The 27,323-nt window shown below is 41.9% G+C and overlaps 1 protein-coding gene across 1 annotated transcript in view; it reads right to left on the bottom strand.

Annotated features, from left to right (window-relative positions):
• The window catches only part of LOC118397008 (sodium/potassium-transporting ATPase subunit beta-3-like), a 40,915-nt gene extending 15,589 nt beyond the window's left edge, over window positions 1–25,326 (bottom strand). Inside the window, exon 1 of the mRNA XM_035791387.2 lies at window positions 24,999–25,326. Within this exon, the coding sequence (XP_035647280.1) occupies window positions 24,999–25,119 (121 nt within the window). The 5' untranslated portion in view covers window positions 25,120–25,326. The remainder of the gene's footprint in view (window positions 1–24,998) is intronic.
• Between the last annotated feature and the right edge of the window lie 1,997 nt (window positions 25,327–27,323).

The following is a 27,323-nucleotide window of genomic DNA, read 5'->3' as shown; positions in this document are numbered from 1 at the left end:
ACCGAATACTTTCTCAAGGCACTGTACATATACAGTGCCTTGCGAAAGTATTCCGTTCCCTAGACCTTAATCCAATTGAGCACATCTGGGACATCATGTCTCGCTCCATCCACCAGTCTGCACCACAGACTGTCCAGGAGTTGGCGGATGCTTTAGTCCAGGTCTGGGAGGAGATCCCTCAGGAGATCATCCGCCACCTCATCAGGAGCATACCCAGGCGTTGTAGGGAAGTCATATAGGCACGTGGAGGCCACACACACTACTGAGCCTCATTTTGACTTGTTTTAAGGACATTACATCAAAGTTGGATCAGCCTGTAGTGTGGTGTTCCATTTTGAGTGTGACTCCAAATCCAGACCTCCATGGGTTGATAAATTTAATTTCCATTGATCATTTTTGTGTGATTTTGTCAGCACATTCAACTATGTAAAGAAAAAAGTATTTAATAAGAATATTTCATTCATTTAGATCTAGGATGTGTTATTTTAGTGTTCCCTTTATTTTTTTGAGCAGTGTATATAAAAGGAATAGGGTGCCTTTTCGGACACAGCTCTGCTCTCTGGGCTGCTGTTGACTAGCGTCGGCTCTGCAGTTGTTCAAGCATCAATCCTGGGCTTGGCTCAATCAACCATCAATCTGCAGTGGAGTGGATGGAGGAGGCAAGGATCAGAGGACGAAGGGAGGTTCAAATTCATTAGCGATTCTGATGGCGGTGCCTCCATTCTCTTCTTACCTGAACCGTTATCTAACCAAATCACTAGTATGCCTTTAACCTAAACCTAACCTTACCCACTTTCTAGCTTTCCGCATGGGAGTATGTTGTTCTCATGGTTAGGGCCAGGTGTGTTTTGTGACCAGCTGTGTTTGCAATTGCCTCATTTTGTAAAGTGTTGAGACTACACTTAAAATCAACTTGATTTGATTTTTTCCTGGTCAGGCCATGCAATCGGGAAAAACACCCATGACCTACTTATGGACCTTTAAAGACAAGAAGCTCCTGCACACTGTGATTGCAAGGTATCCCTTTTAGCTACTCAAATTCCAGCAGTTCTGTCCACAGCTCTATCCCACACTCTCCTCCTACACTCACTGCCATTCACATTAATTGAACACTGCAACGGCAGCACTTCTGTCTTGTCCATTTCTTCTGGTCAGTACTCCCACTAGCCTTATCGAATCCTACCCGCATACTGCACAGTTCATTCCCTGTGTCTAAATAACATGTTCTTTCGCCCTAAGACTGTATTGTGCACACATTGGATTGGTGTAATCATAGGATAGACAGAGTTTCCAACACATTTCTTATACCAGATCCGTTCTTTTTAAGGGAAGTGAACAAGTGCACACTTTGGGAGAAAGGACTCCCTGGATTAAATAAAGGTACAACAAAACCTCCCTTCATCTAATACCATGACCTCAAAGTATGCTCTCCGACTATTCCCTCAGTCCCTGTCTCAGTTTTCCCACTCCTCTCCACTACACTCACACTTATTCACCTTGCAGCAAACTACACCACTCTCAATCAACTTCCTCCGCTCCCAGTCTCTCCTCCTCACCCCCCTACTCTCTCACACATAATCCTGCTCCCCTCACCATGACAGCCTCTCCTCACCTCCCAACTCTTTTACACAGTCTCCTATATCCCGACTCCCCATTAAACACCATATGACTTTGGGAGCACTACTGCACTCATTCATTAATCACTGCCTTCTACGGTTGAATGGCGGGAACCCGATTACCGAGAATTACCGCCCAAAACCACACCCTTTCCCCGGGATAAATAAGTGCGAGAAACGTAAAATTCATTTCAGGAACAGCACTGCGTGAAATCCAAATGTTAAATGAGTCTGGACTATTAGACTATTATGTCTAAATCAGGCTTCTCTACGGCCTCTGCATGATGAATCGTTGCTCACGATGGAGACAGACAGCCCATCTCAGTATAGAGCTTAGTTCACAATGCATGTAGACCTATCATCTTATCATGGCCTGTATTTGCTGCAGCATAGCCTATGCTCTCTCAGCTCTCTCTAAGACAGAACGTGTGTTTAATTTACCCATTACATCTGGCTTTTTTGTGGCTTCAAATCAGTGCATCTGCGAGCACTCTCTCACCAGTTCTCTCTCTCCGTCAACTTCATTAAAATTGCATCCAAAATAAATAATCCTGTCCTAGATTGATAAATACCCCAATATATAGATGTCCTAGCCTACATCTTTCAGGTAATTAATTCAATTCGGTATTAGGCTTACATTTAGCTAATTAATATGGGTTATGCATAATAAGCTTCTAACTTATAGCCTCTGTCTCTTGTGCAATACGCAAGCACCTGTGCTCCGCTGGCCTCTGTAAAAAAAACGCTCCTTAGCTCTTGGAGTCCCATGCAAAAAAAATAGACTAGAATAGCTTGACGGACATCTTTTTTTTTTTTTACATTTCTTATACCAATAGACTAGTTGAAGAGGGTTGCAAGCTCTTTTTCGATGAATACAGCAGTGAATAGAACTCACAGCTAGATTGAAACAAAAGCAAACTTGCGATGCAGGAAGGCTGTAGCAGTTATTTATTCAGGCCCATAACCCATCAATCTTTATGAAGAGAAGTGAAAGCCTTCTGTATCTAATTCTAGTCCTATATTATTCAAGGATGTCATTAGGATGAAGATAGGGACAATGGAACTTATTTAATTTACCTGTTGAAAGCAAGAAAGTCATAAAACAACAAGAGAGAGTAAGAGGAGCTAGGTTAATAACATTAGGGGAAATATTATCAAAGGTACTGTATATTCAGTATGCGTCAACCTACTAATTATACCAATAGGCCCTATTATATTTTCAAATTAAAATTGCTAGCATATACTTGTAGGCCGCATGTGCTGCACCAGAATCACATATTCTCTTCTGATTTATAATGGTTTGAAAGATGTGCCTAATTCCCAGTCCATTAAATACAATACAGTAATACAGTTCACACTCAATACGATTAACCTACTGGAGCTAGTTCCATTTATTTACCCAAGAGAGCATATAGCTAGATACCTCTACGGGTTTTTATGTTTTTCTATTGTGCGGAATGTGCAGTAGCCTATATCATATATATTGGATAATGGCACAATCATTTGGGCTTTTTGGGGCTTGGGCTCATTAAATGTCATTAATGTAGGGCTCATAAAATGTATTTAATACATGTCTCATCAGGCTCAGGTAGCATCAGGTTTGAATTTTCATGCTGTTCAAAGCTCTAAATCAAATCTATACATATTTATATGCTCTATAATGCTTTTCAATGACACCGGTTTAGGCAAGAAATAACGTGTTACCTGGGAGAAAAGTGATTTATTCTCAGGATGGAACAATTGTAAAATACAGGGAAAATATTCAATTCTACTGCCATCCTTAGGCCACATTACTTCAGACAGACTATTTGTATTTTTGTCAAAAACAGATAGAGCCTTTTACATTGATGGACCACAGAGATGTCAGATGGGCTATCTGTAATTTGTCTGACATTTCATTTTTTTATTTATTTTTTATTTCACCTTTATTTAACCAGGTAGGCTAGTTGAGAACAAGTTCTCATTTGCAACTGCGACCTGGCCAAGATAAAGCATAGCAGTGTGAACAGACAACACAGAGTCTTAATACATGTCAAAAGTGTAAATGAGTGCATTTTTTATGTCTTTAATTAATCCAATGGGTCCAGACCCTTCCACTCATCTTTTCCACTGTTCACGTGTTTTACTTGGTCGCCTGTAACTGAACCTTGTCAACCACATACCTTTGTGTGGCTGTGACCCTCTTCAGTTGTGGGTCATGGGGGTTATTAATACCCAAAGGAGAGGGTCAGAGGGGCTGGGGACGAGAGGTATGGTGGGTGTCCCAAGACTAGGGGTGGGGTGTGTGTGTGTCAGGAGGAGTGAGGATCAGGTGTGTGTGTGGACTAGGGGTGAGTTGTGTGAATGTGTCCCAGAGGAGGTGGGGACCAGGGGTGTGGAGGTGTACATTTCAGAGCCCAAGGGATGACAAGAACACGTGGTGGGCAAATCAGACAGCTCTTTGGGAAAGTTTTTTAACTTCTGTAAAGTGACACTAATGAGTGAATGGTCTCACCACAGGCCTTGGTGCTGTCCTTACTTTTCCACGCACCCATGTCAACATACACATAGAGGAACACAAATATGCAATTACACACACCAAGTCTCTCACACACCAGCCCGGTTCATGCATCATAGGTCATTTATTTCCATGTGCATACCAGGCCCGTGACCCAAATCAGCCCTTCCCCTTTAACCTTCAAACCTAATCCATTCCAAGACAGTCACAAGCTCATTCTCATTTACATTTACATTACATTTAAGTCATTTAGCAGACGCTCTTATCCAGAGCGACTTACAAATTGGTGCATTCACCTTATGACATCCAGTGGAACAGCCACTTTACAATAGTGCATCTAAATCTTTTAAGGGGGGGGGGGTGAGAAGGATTACTTTATCCTATCCTAGGTATTCCTTAAAGAGGTGGGGTTTCAGGTGTCTCCGGAAGGTGGTGATTGACTCCGCTGTCCTGGCGTCGTGAGGGAGTTTGTTCCACCATTGGGGGCCAGAGCAGCGAACAGTTTTGACTGGGCTGAGCGGGAACTGTACTTCCTCAGTGGTAGGGAGGCGAGCAGGCCAGAGGTGGATGAACGCAGTGCCCTTGTTTGGGTGTAGGGCCTGATCAGAGCCTGGAGGTACTGAGGTGCCGTTCCCCTCACAGCTCCGTAGGCAAGCACCATGGTCTTGTAGCGGATGCGAGCTTCAACTGGAAGCCAGTGGAGAGAGCGGAGGAGCAGGGTGACGTGAGAGAACTTGGGAAGGTTGAACACCAGACGGGCTGCAGCGTTCTGGATGAGTTGTAGGGGTTTAATGGCACAGGCAGGGAGCCCAGCCAACAGCGAGTTGCAGTAATCCAGACGGGAGATGACAAGTGCCTGGATTAGGACCTGCGCCGCTTCCTGTGTGAGGCAGGGTCGTACTCTGCGGATGTTGTAGAGCATGAACCTACAGGAACGGGCCACCGCCTTCTCCCTGCCTGTCCCAATACACTGCGATCAGAGTCGGCTGCAGACAATCAGCTAGGGGGAAATCAGATTTTCACATTTTTATTCAATATTTCTTATTAAATTAAATGTATGCAACGAATTTCCACAAACAGGTTTTGGTGCCAATGCACAACACTCAACCAATAAGCAACGCATACTGATTGCCTACTTGAAGCGCTTATCATCACGGTTTGCGTTTTCATCACAACAATCAAGTATGTCAATCTCGACAAAGAGAATATACATCCCTCCCTACTTAACATCAAAGGCTTGGTTTGACAATCTCCGAATGTCATTAAACATTTGTGTTTTGCATTTCCAATAATCAAATGGCCATTGCGCAGTTTGAACGCAGTTTGAACATGCACAGGTAGCCTACAGGAGACTTTTGAAGTAGCCTAATCAGATTAAAACATTGTGACTAGTTGTGTTTATGCAACACAATACATACATTTAAAAAGGTTAAATGACACATATTTAGGAGCACGGGATGACTTCGGAGAATGATGATGGGCAACGGACAGTGCATCAGCATCAGAAGTAAAAAAAATACAGCCAGACTCTCATGCTACTGTGCCTTTCTTTAATCTTTTGAGAGAAGACCCACAACTGATCCAAATGGAATTAAAAGTTCAAATAACAGGGTTTTGCCCCATTATTCAAATGACGTTGTCACGGCAGTTTACAGCCTAGAGTAGAATTGAACTGAATTGAAAACTATAATACAATTACTCATTGGATCGTGGTGTTATAGGCTAGTCTACATAGAATAATTGTATTGTCCCTAAACAAGATCAATAGGGTAGCTTTTTGAGCTGAGTGTCTTCACTGTTCTTTCATGTGCAATGATGTACTTGGCCTCTCCAGTGCCTATCAGCTATTCCTCTATAATGTGGATTATATTGAACATTGGTGCATTTGAATAGGTTTGAATAACTGTCCACATGTAGTTTCTCATCCAACAAGTTATATAAAAAATGTCTAGCACGTGTCAAACTGATTCCACGGAGGGCCGAATGTCTGTGGGTTTTCGCTCCACCCTTGTACTTGATTAATTAATTAAGGTCACTAATTAGTAAGGAACTCCCCTCACCTGGTTGTCTAGGTCCTAATTGAAAGTAAAAACCATAAACCCACACACACTCGGCCATCCGTGGAATGAGTAACACCCCTAGTCTATATCAATATACTATTCCCCATGGCAGAAACATCATCCTATTCTATTGGTCAGGTTGCAATTAGGTGCAAGAAAGATAATCTATTCCAAACAAACTCTGGGACAGTTGTGGGATGATAGATCCCAAATTCATACATTCAGTAGCCATAAACTACGTACAAAAAATGTGGTATGCGATGTGCTCAAGTCTGCCCACCGTTATATGCACTTCAATTACCAGTTGAGAAATAATAATAGCAATTTTTAATCGAGGATATCAAAAAAAGTTAACTTGTGATTTCATTTAGATTTGTTGCGCACTGGTTAGGTTTATAAAATCCCGTTTCACTGCAACAGCAGCTCTTGCTCTGACATATTTTCTGGTTAAACTAGGCTCATATCTGCATGCTGTGCATGTGTGATAAAATAAGAATCATAACGACGAATGAAAATACTAGGAGTGTGTCGACATGGCCATACTCGTATATGTAAATTGAGGGTTGATAGTCGGATCAGATGATACTCATGGTCTAAAAAAACAGATGTGTTTTAATATGCTTAAATATGTGTGTGCAAAATACTTCCCTGCACCTTCTCACTGCAAAAAAGATTAGGAGCAACGTGCAGGGGTGTGTGAGTGTCTCTCTGTGTCCTCAATTTGCAGCAGGCAGCCACGTTTGCTGTCACTCAGTCAGAATGCGCAGCGTTTCATGTTTTTCCATACCCTTGCTCCGCTTGTTAGATATCCACATTGACAGCTTGTTAACAAATGCCCTTGCCATGTGATTTATCATAGTAGCAGGCAGCAGTAATCTAAATTATCATTCCGAAAACATGCAAGGAAATTATCAGCTCTATCCAATCAGAACAGCAGAACAGCAGGATCAATGTTTTTTAGACCGAGTCGAACCTCTCACATGACTAATAACTAACTTTATTTAACTAGGCAAGTCAGTTAAGAACAAATTCTTATTTTCAATGACGGCCTAGTGGGTTAACTGACAGATTTGTACCTTGTCAGCTCGGGGATATGAACTTGCAACCTTTCGGTTACTAGTCCAACTCTCTAACCACTAGGCTACCCTGCCGCCCCGACATGAGAAAGATGCCTGCTGGCATATAGAATGGTACTCAGCGATGTGTTGTGTTTGCTCCAAAAATAACACTTTGTATTCAGGACATTCAGTTCTTTGCCATGTTTTTTTTTGCAGGGTTTTTGTTCCTTATTGCAAACAGGATGCATGTTTTGGAATATTTGTATTCTGTGCATGTTTCCTTCTTTTCACTCTTTCATTTAGGTTAGTATTCTGGAGTAACTACAATGTTGTTGATCCATCCAGTGTTCTTCTATCACAGCCATTAAACTCCAATTGTTTCAAAGTCACCATTGACCTCATGGTGAAATCCCTGAGCTGTTTCCTTCAAATCCGGCAACTGTGTGAGGAAGGAGGCCTGGATCTTTGTTGTGACTGGGTGTATTGATACACCATCCAAAGTGTAATTGATAACTTCACCATGCTCAAAAGGATATTCAATGTATGCTTCTTTTTGTTTTATCCACCTAGGCATATACCAATAGGTGCCCTTATTAGTGAGGCATTGGAAAACCTCCCTGGTCTAAGTGGTTGAATCTGTGTTTGAAATTCACTGCTTGACTGAGGGACCTTAAAGATAAGATTCTGTGTGGGGTACAAAAATCATGTTAAACACTATTATTGCAGACAGAGTGAGTTCATGCAACTAAGCAAATGTTTAGGCTTGCAAATAGCAAAAGGTTTGAATATGTATTGACTCAAGACATTTAATTTTTTACTCATTTGTAAACATAAAAAAAAAAACATAATTCCACTTTGACATTATCTGTATTGTGTGTAAGCCAGTACTATAACACAAAATCTCAATGTAATCAATTTTAAATTCAAGTTGTAACAAAAGATGTCGAAAAGGTCAAGAGGTATGAATACTTCTGAAGGCACTGTGTGTGATGGTGCGTTACTAACGGCAGTACCGCTTTATCAAATGTTCATATTGATAATTCAGGTTACCCCGTGAAAAACTGTTTTCATTGGACACAAATCTAAAATGTATGCAAGTGCAAAATTGAATGGTTCTAACCGAAAGAGTCCCCTTACATGCATGGTTCTGCAATGGGATACACATAGGCTAATAGACCTACTTCTTCCGTGCGCATTTGGTATCCAGCTGTTTAGTTAGGCCTAGTGATGTTGTCAACCATCATCATCTGATCCAGGAAATATTTTTCTGACAAACAGCTGTTGTGATAGGCCCATAGCACACCACGCAAAAACAGCCAGTGCGGGAAAACAATGACGATGTTCGGAAGAATGTCCAGAATATTTTGATTTCTCATTTGTTGCACCAGTGAAGACAGTTGTGATCAACGTTAGATCCAATTCAATACCCCTATATTTAAATGGATTATCTGCCATTGTCTGCTTGATTTACAGCAGGGTCTAGAAGATTTAACAGAGAAAGCATCAAGTTAATGTTTTCATATGTTTCTGTACTTCGGAATGGAAACTGAGTCGAGGCTACTGTGTGCAATTGTGTATGATAGCCTACACTATTGTGCGAACACAAAGTATTTTCCTTTTATTATTAAGGACATTTAATGACAACAAATGAGTAGCCAAATGGGCTTAAACAAAATGTACGCAGCGTAGTACCTTCGACAAAACGGCACGTAAGCGATGATCAGGGTGTTTCTTGGGCTACTTTGATATGTGAAGTGGATGAGATACACAGTCTATGTTCCACTTGGTTAAATCAGAGATGTCGGAGTCTAACTTCAAGATGAAACTTGTTGCTCAAACCTATGATGGCGTTGCTGTAATGGAATGTATCTGCGATTTGTATTGACAGTTAAGTACCCTCCTGATCCCTGATTTAGAGGTGATGACCACCACTCCACTGTCAGTGTCAACTCTTCTTTCATGAACTGAAGCCATGTCTCATGTGCCCTCGTCCACTGGTACATTGAAAGTTTCCTCTCCAAGCACTGTGACTAGCCCTGTCAATGTTCTGTCAATCACATACACAATCATTTGTTTATTTAAACAATACAAAACATACAAACAACATCAAGAAAACATCAACTACATCACACCTGACCAAACCTACAGTACCAGTCAAAAGTTTCTACATTGTAGAATAATAGTTAATACATCAAAACTATGAAATACCTATGGAATCATGTAGTAACCAAAAAAAGTGTTAAACAAATTATATTTTATATTCTTCAAAGTAGCCGCCTTGATGACAGCTTTGCACACTTTTGGCATTCTCTCAACCAGCTTCATGAGGTAGTCACCTGGAATGCATTTCAATTAACAGGTGTGCCTTGTTAAAAGTTCATTTGTGGAATTTCTTTCCTTAATGCGTTTGAGCCAATTAGTCGTGTTGTGACAAGGTAGGACAAGGTCCTTTTCTTTTTTTTCTTCTTCTCCAAGATGGCGTAGCAGTGCAGACATGTTTTGTTCGTCCTCTCTTTTTTTGTATACATTTCAATTTTATTTTCAATCTCTTCTCCATTTTAGTTGAATTATACCTTCCGGTAACCTGCCTCACCCAATGTGATACGGAACCGCTATTATTTAATTTTTAAAAACCTTATAGCAAGAACCACCTAGCCTGCAGAAGCTACCCAGCTAATTAGCTACAAGCTATTTAGCCATTGCTAGCAGCCTTTACCTTCTGCACAGGTACCAGCCCTTTTTTTAGCTTGGATATTTCTCGCCAACATACCAGTGACGGACTGTTTCTCAACTACAACGCTGGATTCCTGCCGTAATCCCTGGACCATTCTCCTGATCTTCACAGCTAGTTAACACCCACCAAGTTACCCAGTCCCGAAACTATCCCTGAGGCCCACCTCCCAGCCTACTCAGTTGTTCACCCGGACTCCACCCAAACACGGCTAGAACACACTACTTCACCGGATCCTTGCCGTAAGCTCTGGACCTTGGCACCGGATCACCGATGCTACGGAGTAGCTATAGTGGCTAACGCCCCTGCCCCGAAGCTAGCACCAGTTAGCCGTGAGCCAGGCGCATCTCCCGGAGAGAACTAAATTACTACAACTACAATACCTCTTTTGCCATCTGGCTTGGATCCATAGTCGCCCCGGCACCCTGCCGCACCACCACGACAGGTCTGCCGACGAATACTCCATCCGCTGTGCCTTCAACCGGCCTCCACCGGACATCGGAGCAGACGCTTCTACTAGCCCCGGGCTACCAACTTTAAATGCCGCGTCGCCCGCGTGATAGCATGGTAGCGACTACTCCGCGGCTTCCCTGTCCCATATATTGCTGTCCCCTGGACTCTATGATCACTTGGCAACATAGCTGATGCCCGCTGGACTGTCCATTAATCACGGTACTCCATTGTTTATTTATTTTTTCGTTTTGTTTATTATTATTTTTTATCTGTCGTCCCCAGCCGCAAACTCAAGCTCTGTATGTAGTTAACCAACCCTTTCTGCCCAGTCATCGCCATTTTACCTGTTGTTGTTTTAGCTGATTAGCTGTTGTTGTCTCACCCGTTGTTGTCTTAGATAGCTCTCCAAATCAACACCCGTGATTACTTTATGCCTCGCTGTATGTCTCTCTCATATGTCAATATGCCTTGTTTACTGGTTAGGTTAGTTATCATTGTTTTTGTTTACTGCGGAGCCCCTAGTTCCACTCGTTATACCTCTGATACCTCCTTTGACCCACCTCCCACACATGCGGTGACCTCACCCATTATAACCAGCTTAGCCAGAGATACAACCTCTCTTATCATCACTCAGTGCCTGGGCTTACCTCCACTGTACCCGCACCCCACCATACCCCTGTCTGCACATTATGCCCTGAATCTATTCTACCACGCACAGAAATCTGCTCCTTTTATTCTTTGTCCACAGTGCTCTAGGCGACCAGTTTTGATAGCCTTTAGCCGTACCCTCATCCTACTCTGTTCCTTGGGTGATGTGGCAGTAAACCCAGGCACCCTCATTTGTTGTCTTCTGTGATCGAAAAAGACTTGGTTTCATGCATGTCAACATCAGAAGCCTCATAAGTTTGTTTAACTCACTGCTTTAGCACACGTCGCCAATCCTGATGTCCTTGCCGTTTCAGAATCCTGGTTTAGGAAGTCCACCAACAATTCTGAGATTTCCATACCCAGCTACAACATTTTCCATCAAGACAGAACTGCCAAAGGGGAAGGAGTTAGCCTGCAAAGTTCTGTCATACTTTCCAGGTCTATACCCAAACAGTTTGAACTTATCATTTTAAAAATGAACATCTCCAGAAATAAGTCTCTCACTGTTGCCGCCTGCTATCGAACCCCCTCCGCTCCCAGCTGTGCCCTGGACACCATTTGTGAATTGATCGCCCCCTATCTAGCGTCAGAGTTCGTTCTGTTAGGTGACCTAAACTGGGATATGCTTAACACCCCGGCAGTCCTACAATCTAAGCTAGATGCCCTCAATCTCACACAAATCATCAAGGAACCCACTAGGTACAACCCTAAATCCGTTAACATGGACACCCTCAGACATTATCCCGACCAACTTGCCCTCCAAATACACCTCCGCTGTTTTCATTCAGGATCTCAGCGATCACCGCCTCATTGCCTGTATCCGTGGTCAAACAACCACCCCTCATCACTGTCAAACGCTCCCTAAAAGACTTCTGCGAGCAGGCCTTTCTAGTCGACCTGGCCCGGGTATCCTGGAAGGATATTGACCTCATCTCTTCAGTCGAGGATGCCTGGTCATTCTTTAAAAGTAATTTCCTCACCATCTTAGATAAGCATGAGCGGTTCAAAAAATGCAGAACTAAGAACAGATATAGCCCTTGGTTCACTCCAGACCTAACTGCCCTTGACCAGCACAAAAACATCCTGTGGCGGACTGCAATAGCATCGAATATTACCCACGATATGCAACTGTTCAGGGAAGTCACAAACCAATACACGCAGTCAGTCAGGAAAGCAAAGGCTAGCTTTTTCAAGCAGAAATTCGCATCCTGTAGCTCTAACTACAAAACATTTTGGGACACTGTAGAGTCCATGGAGAACAAGAGCACCTCCTCCCAGCTGGCCACTGCACTGAGACTAGGTAACACGGTCACCACTGATAAATCCATGATAATGGAAAATTTCAATAAGCATTTCTCAATGGCTGGCCATGCCTTCCTCCTGGCTCCTCCAACCCCAGCCAACAGCTCTCCCCTCCCGCATCTACTCACCCAAGCCTCCCCAGCTTCTCCTTCACCCAAATCCAGACAGCAGATGTTCTGAAAGAGCTGCAAAACCTGGACCCGTACAAATCAGCTGGGCTAAACAATCTGGACCCTCTCTTTCTAAAACTATCCGCCGCCATTGTTGCAACCCTAACCCCTAACCCTACCAGCCTGTTCAACCTCTCTTTCGTATCGTCCGAGATCACTAAAGATTGGAAAGCTGCCGCGGTCATCCCCCTCTTCAAAGGGAGTGACACCCTAGACCCAAATTGTTAGACCTATCCTGGTCATTCTACAGAAAATGTGCAAATCGGGGGCTGAATTTTTGTAAGAATTTGTATCCTATTTTTTTCCCCCCAAACTTGTCTTCCAACATATGTCAGGTAGACATACTGTATAAGCTACTTGTACACTTCCTATCCTGCCCTGCCTAAAATCTAAAATCTTCGAAAGCCAAGTTAATAAACAGATCACTGTACATTTCGAATCCCACCGTACCTTCTCCGCTGTGCAATTCGGCTTCCGAGCCGGTCACGGGTGCACCTCAGCCACACTCAAGGTACTAAAAGATATCATAACCGCCATCGATAAAAGACAGCAGTCTTCATCGACCTGGCTAAGGCTTTCCACTCTGTCAATCATCGTATTCTTATCGGCAGACTCAATAGCCTTGCTTTTTCTAATGACTGTCTCGCCAGGTTCACCAACTACTTTGCAGACAGTTCAGTGTGTCAAATCGGAGGGCATGTTGTCCGGACCTCTGGCAGTCTCTATGGGGATACCACAGGGTTCAATTCTCGGGCCGACTCTTCTCTGTATATATCAATGATGTCGCTCTTGCTGCGGGCGATTCCCTGATGCACCTCTACGCAGAAGACACCATTCTGTATACTTCTGGCCCTTCCTTGGACACTGTGCTAACTAACCTCCAAACGAGCTTCAAAGCCATACAACACTCCTTCCATGGCCTTCAACTGCTCTTAAACGTTAGTAAAACCAAATGCAAGCTTTTCAACCGTTCGCTGCCCGCACCCACCCGCCCATCTAGCATCACCACTCTGGACGGTTCCGACCTAGAATATGTGGACAACTATAAATACCTAGGTGTCTGGCTAGACTGTAAACTCTCCTCTAGGACTCATATTAAACATCTCCAATCAAAAATCAGCTTTCTATTTCGCAACAAAGCCTCCTTCACTCACGCCGCCAAACTTACCCTAGTAAAGCTGACTATCCTACCGATCCTCGACTTCAGCGATGTCATCTACAAAATAGCTTCCAACAATCTACTCAGTAAACTGGATGTAGTCTATCACAGTGCCATCCGTTTTGTTACCAAATCACCTTACGGCTGGCCCTTGCGACATATTCGTCGCCAGACCCACTGGCTCCAGGTCATCTATAGGTCTATGCTAGGTAAAGCCCCGCCTTATCGCAGTTCACTGGTCACGATAACAACACCCACCCATAGCACACGTTCCAGCAGGTATATCTCACTGATCATCCCCAAAGCAAAGACCTCATTTGGCCGCCTTTCCTTCCAGTTCTCTGCTGCCAGTGACTGGAATGAATTGCAAAAATCGCTTAAGTTGGAGACTTATTTCCCTCGCCAACTTTAAACATCAACTATCTGAGCAGCTAACCGATCGCTGCAGCTGTACATAGTCCATCTATAAAATAGCCCACCCAATCTACCTAATCCCCATACTGTTTTTATTTTTATTTACTTTTCTGCTCTTTTGCACACCAGTATCTCTACTTGCACATCATCATCTGCTCATTTATCACTCCAGTGTTAATCTGCTTAATTGTACAGTGGGGCAAAAAAGTATTTAGTCAGCCACCAATTGTGCAAGTTCTCCCACTTAAAACGATGAAAGAGGCCTATCATTTGCATCATAGGTACACTTCAGCTATGACAGACAAAATTAGAAAAAAGTAAGTATTTGGTCACCTACAAACAAGCAAGACCAAAGAGCTGTCAAAGGACACCAGAAACAAAATTGTAGACCTGCACCAGGCTTGGAAGACAATCTGCAATAGGTAAGCAGCTTGGTTTGAAGAAATCAACTGTGGGAGCAATTATTAGGAAATGGAAGACCTACAAGACCACTGATAATCTCCCTCGATCTGGGGCTCCACGCAAGATCTTACCCTGTGGGGTCAAAATGATCACAAGAACGGTGAGCAAAAATCCCAGAACCACACGGGGGGACCTAGTGAATGACCTGCAGAGAGCTGGGACCAAAGTAACAAAGCCTACCATCAGTAACACACTACCCCGCCAGGGACTCAAATCCTGCAGTGCCAGACGTGTCCCCCTGCGTAAGCCAGTACATGTCCAGGCCCGTCTGAAGTTCGCTCGAGAGCATTTGGATGACCCAGAAGAAGATTGGGAGAATGGCATATGGTCAGATGAAACCAAAATATAACTTTTTGGTAAAAACTCAACTCGTCGTGTTTGGAGGACAAAGAATGCTGAGTTGCATCCAAAGAACACCATACCTACTGTGAAGCATGGGGGTGGAAACATCATGCTTTGGGGCTGTTTTTCTGCAAAGGGACCAGGACGACTGATCCGTGTAAAGGAAAGAATGAATGGGGCCATGTATCGTGAGATCAGCAAGGGCATTGAAGATGAAACGTGGCTGGGTCTTTCAGCATAACAATGATCCCAAACACACCGCCCGGGCAACGAAGGAGTGGCTTCTCAAGAAGCATTTCAAGGTCCTGGAGTTGCCTAGCCAGTCTCCAGATCTCAACCCCTCTTTGGAGGCAGTTGAAAGGCCGTGTTGCCCAGCAACAGCCCCAAAACATCACTGCTCTAGAGGAGATCTGCATGGAAGAATGGGCCAAAATACCAGCAACAGTGTGTGAAAACCTTGTGAAGACTTAGACAACATTTGACCTTTGTTATATACCCTTTGTTGGCAATGACAAAGTATTGAGATAAACTTTTGTTATTGACCAAATACTTATTTTCCACCATTTGCAAATAAATTCATTAAAAATACTACAATGTGATTTTCTGGATTCCTCATTTTGTCTGTCATAGTTGAAGTGTACCTATGATGAAAATTACAGGCCCCTCATCTTTTTAAGTGGGAGAACTTGCACAATTCGTGGCTGACTAAATACTTTTTTGCCCCACTAACTATTCACTCCTATGGCCTATTATTGCCTACCTCATGCCTTTTGCACACACTGTATATATACTTTCTTTTTTCTACTGTGTCATTGATTTGTTTGTGTTATTGGCTTGTTTATTGTTTACTCCATGTGTAACTGTTGTTGTTTGTGTCACACTGCTTTGCTTTGTCTTGGCCAGGTCGCAGTTGCAAATGAGAACTTGTTCTCAACTAGCCTACCTGGTTAAATAAAGGTGAAATAAATAAAAAAGGGGTGGTATACCAAAGACAGACCTATTTGGTAACAGACCAAGTCCATATTATGGCAAGAACAGCTCAAATAAGCAAAGAGAAATTACAGTCCATCATTACTTTAAGGCATGAAGGTCAGTCAACACGGAACCTTAAGAACTTTGTAAGTTTCTTCAAGTGCAGCCGCAAAAATCATGAAGCACTATGATGAAACTGGCTCTCATTCAGACCTCCACAGGAAAGGAAGACCCAGATTTACCCCTGTTGTAGAGGATAAAGTTCATTAGAGTTACCAGCCTCAGAAATTGCAGCCCAAATAAATGCTTCAGAGTTCAAGAAACAGAAACATCTCAACATCAACTGTTCAGAGGAGATTGCGTGAATCAGGCCTTCATGGTTGAATTGCAGAAAATAAACCACTACTAAAGGATACCAATAAGAAGAAGAGACTTTCTTGGGCCAAGAAACACGAGCAATGGACATTAGACCCGTGGAAATCTGTCCTTTGGTCTGATGAGTCCAAATTTGATCTTTTTGGTTCCAACTGCCGTTTTTTATTTGTGAGACACAAAAGAGTAGGTGAATGGATGAGCTCCACATGTGTTCTTCCCAACAAGTGCTCAGCATATGTGGGAACTCGTTCAAGACTATTGGAAAAGCATTCCAGGTGAAGCTGGTTGAGAGAATGCCAAGAGTGTGCAACGGTTGGCGACTTTGAAGAATCTCAAATATAATTTGATTAACCATACATTTTGGACTTTATAACATTTCCAGAAGGCATGGATTATTGAGTCATTGTTAGTTTTACACTTAAGACATGACTGCTGCTGTGCTGTAGAATTTGGGAATTTTGTCTCTTGTATAATACATTCTATTCATTAGTTTATAAGGGATTAAGCGTACATGCTATATTCCAATATTTCCTCCATCTTATGCCAATATCAGTTCTTTTTAAGTATTGGTTCCAATAGTTTATATTTTATCAGTTGGATAGGCTCTCTGCAATGTTTTGTATAGCTAACCTTTCATATGAATATCCTTTTCAGACTCGAATAGAAATCCCTCAAGATTGCTCTGATGTCCAAAAGATTTACACATCTAAAATGTGTGATATAAAACTGAACACCTCAGCCCTTGTCCTGCAATGAAGTCAAGCCTCTGAACACCTCAAGTCATACCCTAATTCAAATCACTGCTGTGATCCCTTCCCAACACTGTAAGTAGCCCTCTCATTCCCAATCACCATAATATTTTTACTAAATGTTTTTGTTTAAAATCATTTGTTTGACGATTTTTTAAAGCACTTTGTCGTCTTTATGTGGTTCGCACCTATACCGTGGGTCTCCCACCGTGGGTCTCCCAAAAATGTTAGTCACCAGCCTCCACTGGTGTAGATATAGGAGAGGAGACAAGGCAGGTAAGTCACTTTAGACCATCGAGATGTCCCCATGTCTCCTCTAGCTCCCTCGCAAAACCTTAATATTGACATGGAAAGCGCATCTCTCTCTAAGACTCCAATGATCACTGGGACAGAAGATTTGTTTTTTTGTTTGTTTTTTTAATCAGAGGTGTCAAACTCATAGATTTGATGCCTGGTACCGACAATCATATCACACTCAAAGTCGCTTAAGTCACTCATTTTGCCCATTCTAACGTTCAATCGAACAATTGCTGAATGGCTCGATGCCTGTCTGCTTGCTTTATATAGCAAGCCACGCCCACATGACTCACTGTCAGTAGGAGCTAACCATTCTCATGAAAGTGGTGGTGTACCTAATAAACTGTAGAGGGAATAGGGTGTCATTTAAGGCGCAACCTATCGATCTTCCTCCAAGTGAGCACCTAAACCTGACCAATCTACCATCTGGAAACAGCCTGGTCTCTAAAAGCATGCTAAGATAATGCCGTCATATTTGTTTATAGGGAAGCACAAGGCAAAGACCTGCAAGGGGCATTTTATGCCTTTAACTCACCAAAGCATAAAAGGAACAGCGTATTTCATTGATAAAGCCTCAGAACTTGGTCATTGTTGGCTACGTGAAAGAGCGGTATCACTGCCACATGGCTGCTCCTATTGAGAGAAAAACATAATTTTTATTCCCACTAACTTCCGTTCCAAATGGCACCCTATTCCCTATGTAGTGCACTACTTTTGATCATGGCCATACTCAGTTCGTACTGAAATCTCTCAATTATTATTTTCTGAGGGACCCCTTTGCACTCATTTATGCACATGGCATTTGTCAATGTCACAGTATGGCCCTTTGAGGTATCCAGACACACACTGGCCTCAGCATATATGTTTGTGTTGACCAATTGTGTGTGTTTAAGGTGTGTGTCTCAGACCTGTGTTCAAATACGATTTAGGGTATTTAAAAATTACTTTCAAGACATTTCAAAGTAACTATTTGGATATTTCGTCTTTGAAAATACAAACAGGAGAATATTGGAATGTATTTGGAAATACACTTTTAAAGTATTGGCATGTATTTGAATGTATTTTTCAACAACAAATATTTACTCAATGCATTGTCTGTTTGGTCCTAGGTTTATTTGAAATAATACATTTAGAAATAAGTATTTTGAAAATAGTTCCAAATATTTGGCCAAATACTGAAATACACAGAAAATAAGAATTTAAATAAATACTTTTGTTGTGTGTGCATGTGTGTGTTTGTCAGTGATAAGCATGATGGATAGCTGGAGAAAAGAAGTAACAATTAGCAGCCAATTTACCGACCCAAGGCTGGCCTATAGGGCTCGATTTAGTCCCATTGCGTTTTGCCCGCTATGCACGTTTTAAAAGGCAATGTCTTGTCCCCGCAAAGGCTGGGGAAAGCGAGGTTTGTTGTATGGATATGTCGTATGGCGGTCAACATAAAAATCAATGGCTAATTTGCTACGTAAAACCTATTTGGGCGAATAGAAGTTTCGTAATGCTTAGATTGTTGCGCATGTACTGATATTAAGTGGACACACTGAGACAAATTATTTTATATTAGACTTGATCCTGTTAACATGCATATCTGCAATCTCATTGGCTGAAATGTTTTCGCCTGCTCCAGGCTCCTCCCACCTGCCTTCCACCTTTTCTGACATTTCTTTCAGAGGGGTTGGTTTAAAGCAGAAGTCTAAATTTGGTTGGACCTTGTATACAATTGACAAACAAAGTGATCTTAATCTTAATTAATTCCCATTGTTAGAAGGGAGAGTTCTGTATCTTTGATGCTGCATATGTCGGCTCAATTGGAAATTAGCTTTACATTTCAATAGCACTATAACGTGGATCTTCCGAGGTCTGGATTGAGTGTAGGCCCTAATCCATAGGGACATAAACCAGAGTTGTGCAGATTGAGAGAGAGCAAGACGGCCAAAACCTGGATAATAAATGCCTACTTTGGGATTTTGGCAATGATCCCAAAATAACTAGCATTAGCGCAATGACTGGAAGTCTATGGGTATCTGCTAGCATTACCTCTAACTTCCTTCATGGATATCTACTACCATGCTAGCAGATACCCATACACTTCGTCACTGTGCTAATGCTAGTTAGCGTTGGCTCGCAAAACTACCTCTAACTTAATACTGGACACAGATACATACAAATGGTATCCACAAGTTTATCTGACTCTGGGGAAGTAGATAAAAAGGCAATGACAAAATACCAAAGTATTCCTTTAACTTGAGTCCAATCCTTTTCTCTCTTCAATAACAATCCCTCTCACCATCAGTGGTGTAAAGTACTTCAGTAAAAATACTTTAAAGTACTACTTAAGTAGTTTTTTGGGGTATCTGTACTTTACAATTTATATTTGACAACTTTTATTCCACTACATATCTAAAGAAAAGAATGTACTTTTTTACTCCATACATTTTCCCTGACACCCAAAAGTACTCATTTACATTTCAAATGCTTAGCAGGACAGGACAATGGTCCAATTCACACACATCAAGATCTCTGGTCATCTCTACTGCCTCTTATCTGGCAAACTCACTAAACACAAATGCTTTGTTTGTAAATTATGTCTGAGTGTTGGAGTGTGCACCTGGCTATCCGTAAATTTTACATTTTAAAAAATTGTGCCGTCTGGTTTGCTTAGTATAATGAATGTGAAATAATTTATACTTGTACTTAGTATATTTTAGAAATTACATTTACTTTTGATACTTACAGTTGAAGTCAGAAGTTTACATACACTTAGGTTGGAGTCATTAAAACTCGTTTTTCAACCACTCCACAAATTTCATGTTAACAAACTATAGTTCTGGCAAGTCGGTTTAGACATCTACTTTGTGCATGACACAAGTAATTCTTCCAACAATTGTTTACAGAGAGTATTTCACTTATAATTCACTGTATCACAATTTCAGTGGGTCAGATGTTTACATACACTAAGTTGACTGTGCTTTTAAACAGCTTGGAAAATTCCAGAAAATTATGTCATGGCTTTAGAAGCTTCTGGTAGGCTAATTGACATAATTTGAGTCAATTGGAGGTGTACCTGTGGATGTATTTCAAGGCCTATCTTCAAACTCAGTGCATCTTTGCCTGACATCATGGGAAAATCAAAAGAAATCAGCCAAGACCTCAGATTTGTTTTTTGTAGACCTCCACAAGTCTGGGTCATCCTTGGGAGCTGTTTCAAAACGCCTAAAAAAAAGGTACCACATTCATCTGTACAAACAATAGTATGCAAGCATAAACACCATGGGACCACACAGCCATCATACCGCTCAGGAAGGAGATGTGTTCTGTCTCCTAGAGATGAACGTACTTTGGTGTGAAAAGTGCAAATCAATCCCAGAACAACAGCAAAGGACCTTGTGAAGATGCTGGAGGAAACAGGTACAAAAGTATCTATATCCACAGTAAAACGAGCCCTATATCGACATAACCTGAAAGGCCATTCAGCAAGGAAGAAGCCACTGCTCCAAAACTGCCATGATAAAGCCAGACTACGGTTTGCAACTGCACATGGGGACAAAGATTGTACTTTTTGGAGAAATGTCCTCTGGTCTCATGAAACAAAAATAGAATGGTTTGGCCATAATGACCATCGTTATGTTTGGAGGAAAAACATGAACGCTTGCAAGCTGAAGAATACCATCCCAACCGTGAAGCACGGCGGTGGTAGCATCATGTTGTGGGGGTGCTTTGTTGCAGGAGCGAATGGTGCACTTCAATAAATAGATGGGATCATGAGATGGGAAAATTATGTAGATGTATTGAAGCAACATCTCAAGACAACAGTCAGGAAGTTAAAGCTTGGTCGCAAATGGGTCTTCCAAATGGACAATGACCTCAAGCATACTTCCAAAGTTGTGGCAAAATGGCTTAACCTGTTACTCCTACCCCCTACTTTTTCGAACATTCTGTTAAAAATCGTGCAACATTTCAGCGCCCTGCTGCTCATGCCAGGAATATAGTATATGCATATGATTAGTATGTGTGGATAGAACACACTCAGACGTTTATAAAACTGGTTAAATCACTGCTGTGACTATAACAGAACGTGCGTTTCATCGAAAAGTGCAGGAAAATCTGATCACTGAAAATGGAAATAAATATCCATGCGCCACTTCCAGGAATTGTTCAAGGTGAACCGAATTAAATGAGGCCGAGGTTGCAGTACCTACAGCTTCCACACGATGTCTAGAGTCTTGTCATTTGCTTCGGCTTTGATTTTTGGTCAAACCGAATCAAGGGAACCGATTCCCTCTGGTCTCCGACCGGATGTTTTGGTTGAGATTTCTCCTGACATTTTTTCCAGACGGACACCTATAGAATTTACATCGCCTCCTGATGAATTTTATCGCTTATTAACGTGTACTAATACCTAAAGTTGCATTACAAAAGTATTTCGAAGTGTTTTGTGAAAGTTTATCGTCGACTTTTTTAATTAAAAAAAATGACGTTACATTATGAAATGCTATTTTTTTCGTTTATCACACAGTCTTCATAGATCGATATCTAGGCTATATATGGACCGATTTAATAAAAAAAAAAGACCCAATAGTGATTATGGGACATCTAGGAGTGCCAACAAAGAAGATGGTCAAAGGTAATGAATGTTTTATATTTTATTGTGCGGTTTGTGTAGCGCCGACTATGCTAATTATTTTGTTTACGTCCCCTGCGGGTCTTTTGGAGTGTTACATGCTATCAGATAATAGCTTCCCATGCTTTCGCCGAAAAGCATTTTAAAAATCTGACTTGTTGCCTGGATTCACAACGAGTGTAGCTTTAATTCAATACCCTGCATGTGTATTTTAATGAACGTTTGAGTTTTAACTAATACTATTAGCATTTAGCGTAGCGCATTTGCATTTCCAGATCTCTAGATGGGACGCCTGCGTGCCAGGTAGGAGCAAGAGGTTAAAGACAACAAGTCAAGGTATTGGAGTGGCCATCACAAAGCCCTGACCTCAATCCTATAGAAAAGTTGTGGGTGTAACAGCATAACTTTAGACCGTCCCCTCGCCCATACCCGGGCGCGAACCAGGGACCCTCTGCACACATCAACAACAGTCACCCCTCGAAGCATCGTTACCCATCGCTCCACAAAAGCAGAGCAAGGGGAACTAGTACTTCAAGGTCTCAGAGCAAGTGACGTCACCGATTGAAACGCTATTTAGCGCGCACCACCGCTAACTAAGCTAGCTGTTTCACATCCATTACATGGGCAGAACTGAAAAAGCGTGTGCGAGCAAGGAGGCCTAAAAACCTGACTCAGTTACACTAGCTCTGTCAAGAGGAATGGGCCAAAATTCACCCAACTTGCTGTGGGGAGCTTGTGGAAGGCTACCCAAAACGTTTGACCCAAGTTAAACCATTTAAAGGCAATGCTACCAAATAAAACACTTTACTATTATTCTGATATTTCACATTCTTAAAATAAAGTGGTGATCCTAACTGCCCTAAGACTTGGATTTTTTACAAGGATTAAATGTCGGGAAATGTGAAAACGGAGTTTAAATGTAGTTGACTAAGGTGTATGTAAACTTCTGACTTCAACTGTATGTTCATAGAGGTAAAGTGACTAGGCAACAGGATAGATAATAGAAATTAGCAACAACGTGTGTGTCAGTGCAAGAGAGGAAAAAAGGATCAATGCAGGCAGTCCAGGTAGCAATTTGATTAGCTATATTGCAGTCTTGTTTTGCAGTGTTATGGCTTGTGGGTAGAAGCTGTTCAGGGTCCTGTGGGGTTCCAGGCTTGTTGCACTGATGCCGTTTGCAATGTGGTAGCATAGAGAACAGTCTACGGCTTGGGTGGCTGGAGTATTTGACAATTCTTTAGGCCTTCTTCTGACACCACCTTGTATAGAGGTCCTGGATGACACGTGTTGACTGAAGCCTAGTGTCTTTGCTTCTATACCTCAATGCCGGACACCTGGTATAAGACCATAGGAGTTGCCTAGCTCTACCTCCCCCACGGCATCAGTGGGGCGGCAGGGTAGCCTAGTGGTTAGAGCGTTGGACTAGTAACCGAAAGGTTGCAAGTTCGAATCCCTGAGCTGACAAGGTACAAATATGTCATTCTGCCCCTGAACAGGCAATTAACCCACTGTTCCTAGGCTGTCATTGAAAATAAGAATTTGTTCTTAACTGACTTGCCTAGTAAAATAAAAATAAATAAATCAGTAAGCCTACCATTTTCCCATGTTTGTAACCTACTAGAGTATAAATCATATTCAAGGGCATGTGTTGGGAAGGAATCAGAGCACAATTATGCCACAGTTAACTTGCACAATTACACACAGATGCCCTCCAGCACATGCACACACAATCTTCTGCTTTAAAACCAAGTGTATATATGTGCTCAGAATTTCTCTCAAATCAAAAATGGATTTATGCTCCCTGCAACTCAAGACCGGCGTAGAGAGAAAACCCCCACTATTTATCATTGGACAGAGGCTACAAATTGTGTGCCTGCTGTGCCCAATGAGAGAGAATTGATTTGATATCGAGAATTTTAGGAGGATAGGAGGTAGAACTCTACAGATGCTAAATAAATTATAGCTTGCTGACTGCACGTGAGTAGTGGCCGAGAAAATGCTTCGCTCTATTACTGTATTGGAGAAACAAAGTGTCACTAACCATAACCTATCAACATTTTTTGCAACATAGTTTCAAACGAACCTGGATGAGATCAATGCCTGGAACAAGTATGTCATTCAATGCCAATAGTCAATTGTAGAATTAAGCCACACAAAATCTGCCTATACCTACTATGAATAAAATAAGAAGGGTGATATGACAGGATGAAACAGTGTATGCATGCCCCATATCCCTTGCCAGCTTCGTGCAAGACTGCTTCTCAAGAGGATATACAAGGTGCATTATAGGTTATTCTAAGAACAGTTTAATGGGGGACGAAATTGGGGAAGTGTTGGTAAGGCTACAGGCCGATAATTATTTGGATATATCTAGTATGCTGTAATCCCAATTTAAATTAAATCCATTGCGATTTATTCCGATACATATTAGCCTACTGACCTGGTTAACGCAGCCTAAATTCGGCCTGTTAGGCTCCGTCATTTTTAAAAATGCCAAATCGTTTTTAAAAGTGCAATCCCCTACACTAGTTACCTAATAGTTAATAACTCGCAAATAACTGGGCAAAAAAGCCTATTTCGAGCCATGTGTGGGAAACATTGAGAGAAAAAATATATATATGAATGGACACAGTTTACATTTTTTATTACAATATTCTAAGTCCGGGGACATAAGGAAACCATGTATTCGAGGCTATAGCCATTGCAGTTGATATGTGAAATAAATTCAGTAGATCAGTGACCGTAAGGAATATTTGGTTATAACGGGGAAGGTCCCTACAGAGGGGAAAAAAACATTCCGATCCCATTACACCAACTTTGATTGGCTGTTGCCATTATTGCTCACAACGAACAAACGTCTCCGTTATGTAGGCCTACTTTTAAAAAACATAGGCTATTTATTGAATATTCAAAATTAATATACACATTTGCATCCAAGGCTGCATTCACATTGATCAACGATTAAAGCCGGTCAATGAGACTTTGTATGGCTATGAATTGTCACATCAATGGGAAATATAATTGTATAAATATGCAAACCCGATCAGATCTCGTCACAAACCTGTTTCTTACCCCAGCTTTTAGCGGTTCGGCCAATAAACTCTCCTGTTCGTGGGTTGTAGATAGAATCTTTCCAGGAGGACGTCTGCGGCTTGTCTCCGTCAGCGGCGGGTGTCTCCTCCTTGGTCGACATGGTTGGCTTTGGGTTGTTCAAAATGATGACCGTAGATGGTTAAGAATGTTATAATGCCCAAACGGTCAATAAACGATGGATTGCCTCTGTTTTATATATAAAAAAATTATCGAGTGTTATTTCCGAGACAATATAGCCTAGTCCCTTCCGGTTACCCTCTCCACACTGCTACAGTACTGCAGCAACTGAGTTGGAGGAGAATTCGTGTTAGAAGCATCTCAGCGCATGCGCACTTTCGGTATTCAAAACTCAGAGGACTGGTTCATTTGATTTGTTATTTATAATCTTAAAGGTCCTATTGTTTTTAAGTACGCTAGATTAATTTAGATCAAGGGATGGGCAACATTGATGGGGTGGGACACACAAAAAAAACAGAACTCGTCATGAGGGGCCACAGTGGCTGTGTGTCTGCCTACCCACATCCATACACTTCCAACCTTGACAGAAAAACATTTTAGCAGCCCCCCTCATGACAGCTAAAATAAACAATTTATGTTTTAAAGTTCATTTACTACAATTCTGCACATTTTCCAATGGGGCATAGAGAACATTTTGACGTTTTAAAGCAAGTTTGCTGCAATTCAATACATTTTGCCATGGGTCGGAGAGAAGATTTAGCCATTTTTAATATAATAACTGATTATTAATTGGCCCCACCCAGTCGGTAATTCAATCATGTTTACAGTGATTGTCAGTTATGTAGCTGCTCTACTGATAATCTCAGTGCGTCCTTGCTGGGATGACACAATCAGTCTACTACCGGAGAATATCAACACCAAACACATTGGTTCACTGTTCCACGGGAGCGGACAGTACACAGCATACCATAATCTTCTGAATAATGGCCAAGTCTACCTCGCTCCTTATTCTACTGAACCGCTTAGGCGTAACAAACACAAGTCCAACATTTATCGGAAACTGTTAAACTACCTGTTCACTACCCTCCTGCTCTCCGGGGATGTACAACTCAATCCTGGGCCCAATATCACCGAGCCAGTGATACGCACCGGAGTGGAGAGCGGTGGAAGGTCTCGTCCACTGGTCGTCGCCGCTGTGGAGGTGGGTGAGTGCTATGGTCCTATGGTTTCTCTCGACTCACCCGGCTCCAGGATAGATTTTGACTCTTCAAACATACCAGAGTCGCTATATGCGATCCCTGACTCTGCTTCTGGTACGCAAGCTATTTTAATTAGTTCCCCGCATCCAGTGCAGGCGGGAGGGATTGTTAATTGCGCTACCGAACTGCCCCTAATCAAAACGAAACAAAACGGCCTAAACCCAGCCGTCAGAAAACACAGAAAATGTAACTTTTTTCAATGTGTCAATCACTCTCGAGTCATCTGGGACCCACGAGCTAAGCCCAAGGGACTACTAGGGGGGCACTTGAACATTCGTAGTGTCATTCCAAAAAGTGATCAAATTCAACATCTACTCACAGACTCCAACCTTGACTTTCTCTGCCTCTCAGAGACATGGCTCCATAAACACTCTCCATATGCTGCTTTGATTGTGCCTGGCTACAATGTTTTCAGGAGAGACAGGATTGAAGGAAGAGGAGGGGGTGTGATGATTTACATTAAAGAACATCCGATGTAAACAAATTGAGTGGTCATGTGATAATGAACTAGAATGTATCGGCCTGAACGTTACACTGTCTCCCCAAATGTCTTTTACCCTCATTGGAATGTATAGGCCACCTTCCACCAAAAATGTGTTTTTTGATCAGTTTAATACCATGCTTAGGGAATGTGATTTTTGGAAAAAATATCTTCTTAATGGGAGATTTTAACATTAATTATGAAGACAAGTGTTGTAGGAAAACCCTCAAACGGATCACTAATACCTTTGACCTTACACAGCTAGTTAAAGGGCCAACCAGGGTGACTTGTTGCTCTAAAACACAGATTGATTTGGTGTTCAGTAATAAACCAGAGAGAGTGACTAAATCATTCAATATGGTTACTGGGCTGTCTGATCATAATCTGACACTTATAGCCAGAAAGCTGTCTAAGAGCAGGTTTAACCTCTCTACTGTTAGAAAGCCGGATCAACTCAGAATACCTAAGAGTGAATTAAACTATTTTGAAAAAGCAATTAAGGGAATAAACTGGAATGATCTCTTGTCCTATACAGACATGGAAGCTGATAGTCAGGTTTTTCTATCCACAATCCAGACTACAATAAATGGCTTCCTAAAGAAAATC

This window comes from Oncorhynchus keta, chromosome 18 (assembly GCF_023373465.1).
Source record: "Oncorhynchus keta strain PuntledgeMale-10-30-2019 chromosome 18, Oket_V2, whole genome shotgun sequence".
Lineage (NCBI taxonomy): Eukaryota > Metazoa > Chordata > Actinopteri > Salmoniformes > Salmonidae > Oncorhynchus > Oncorhynchus keta.
Note: the sequence above shows the minus strand (reverse complement) of the source record. Positions and strands in the feature narration are given on the sequence as shown.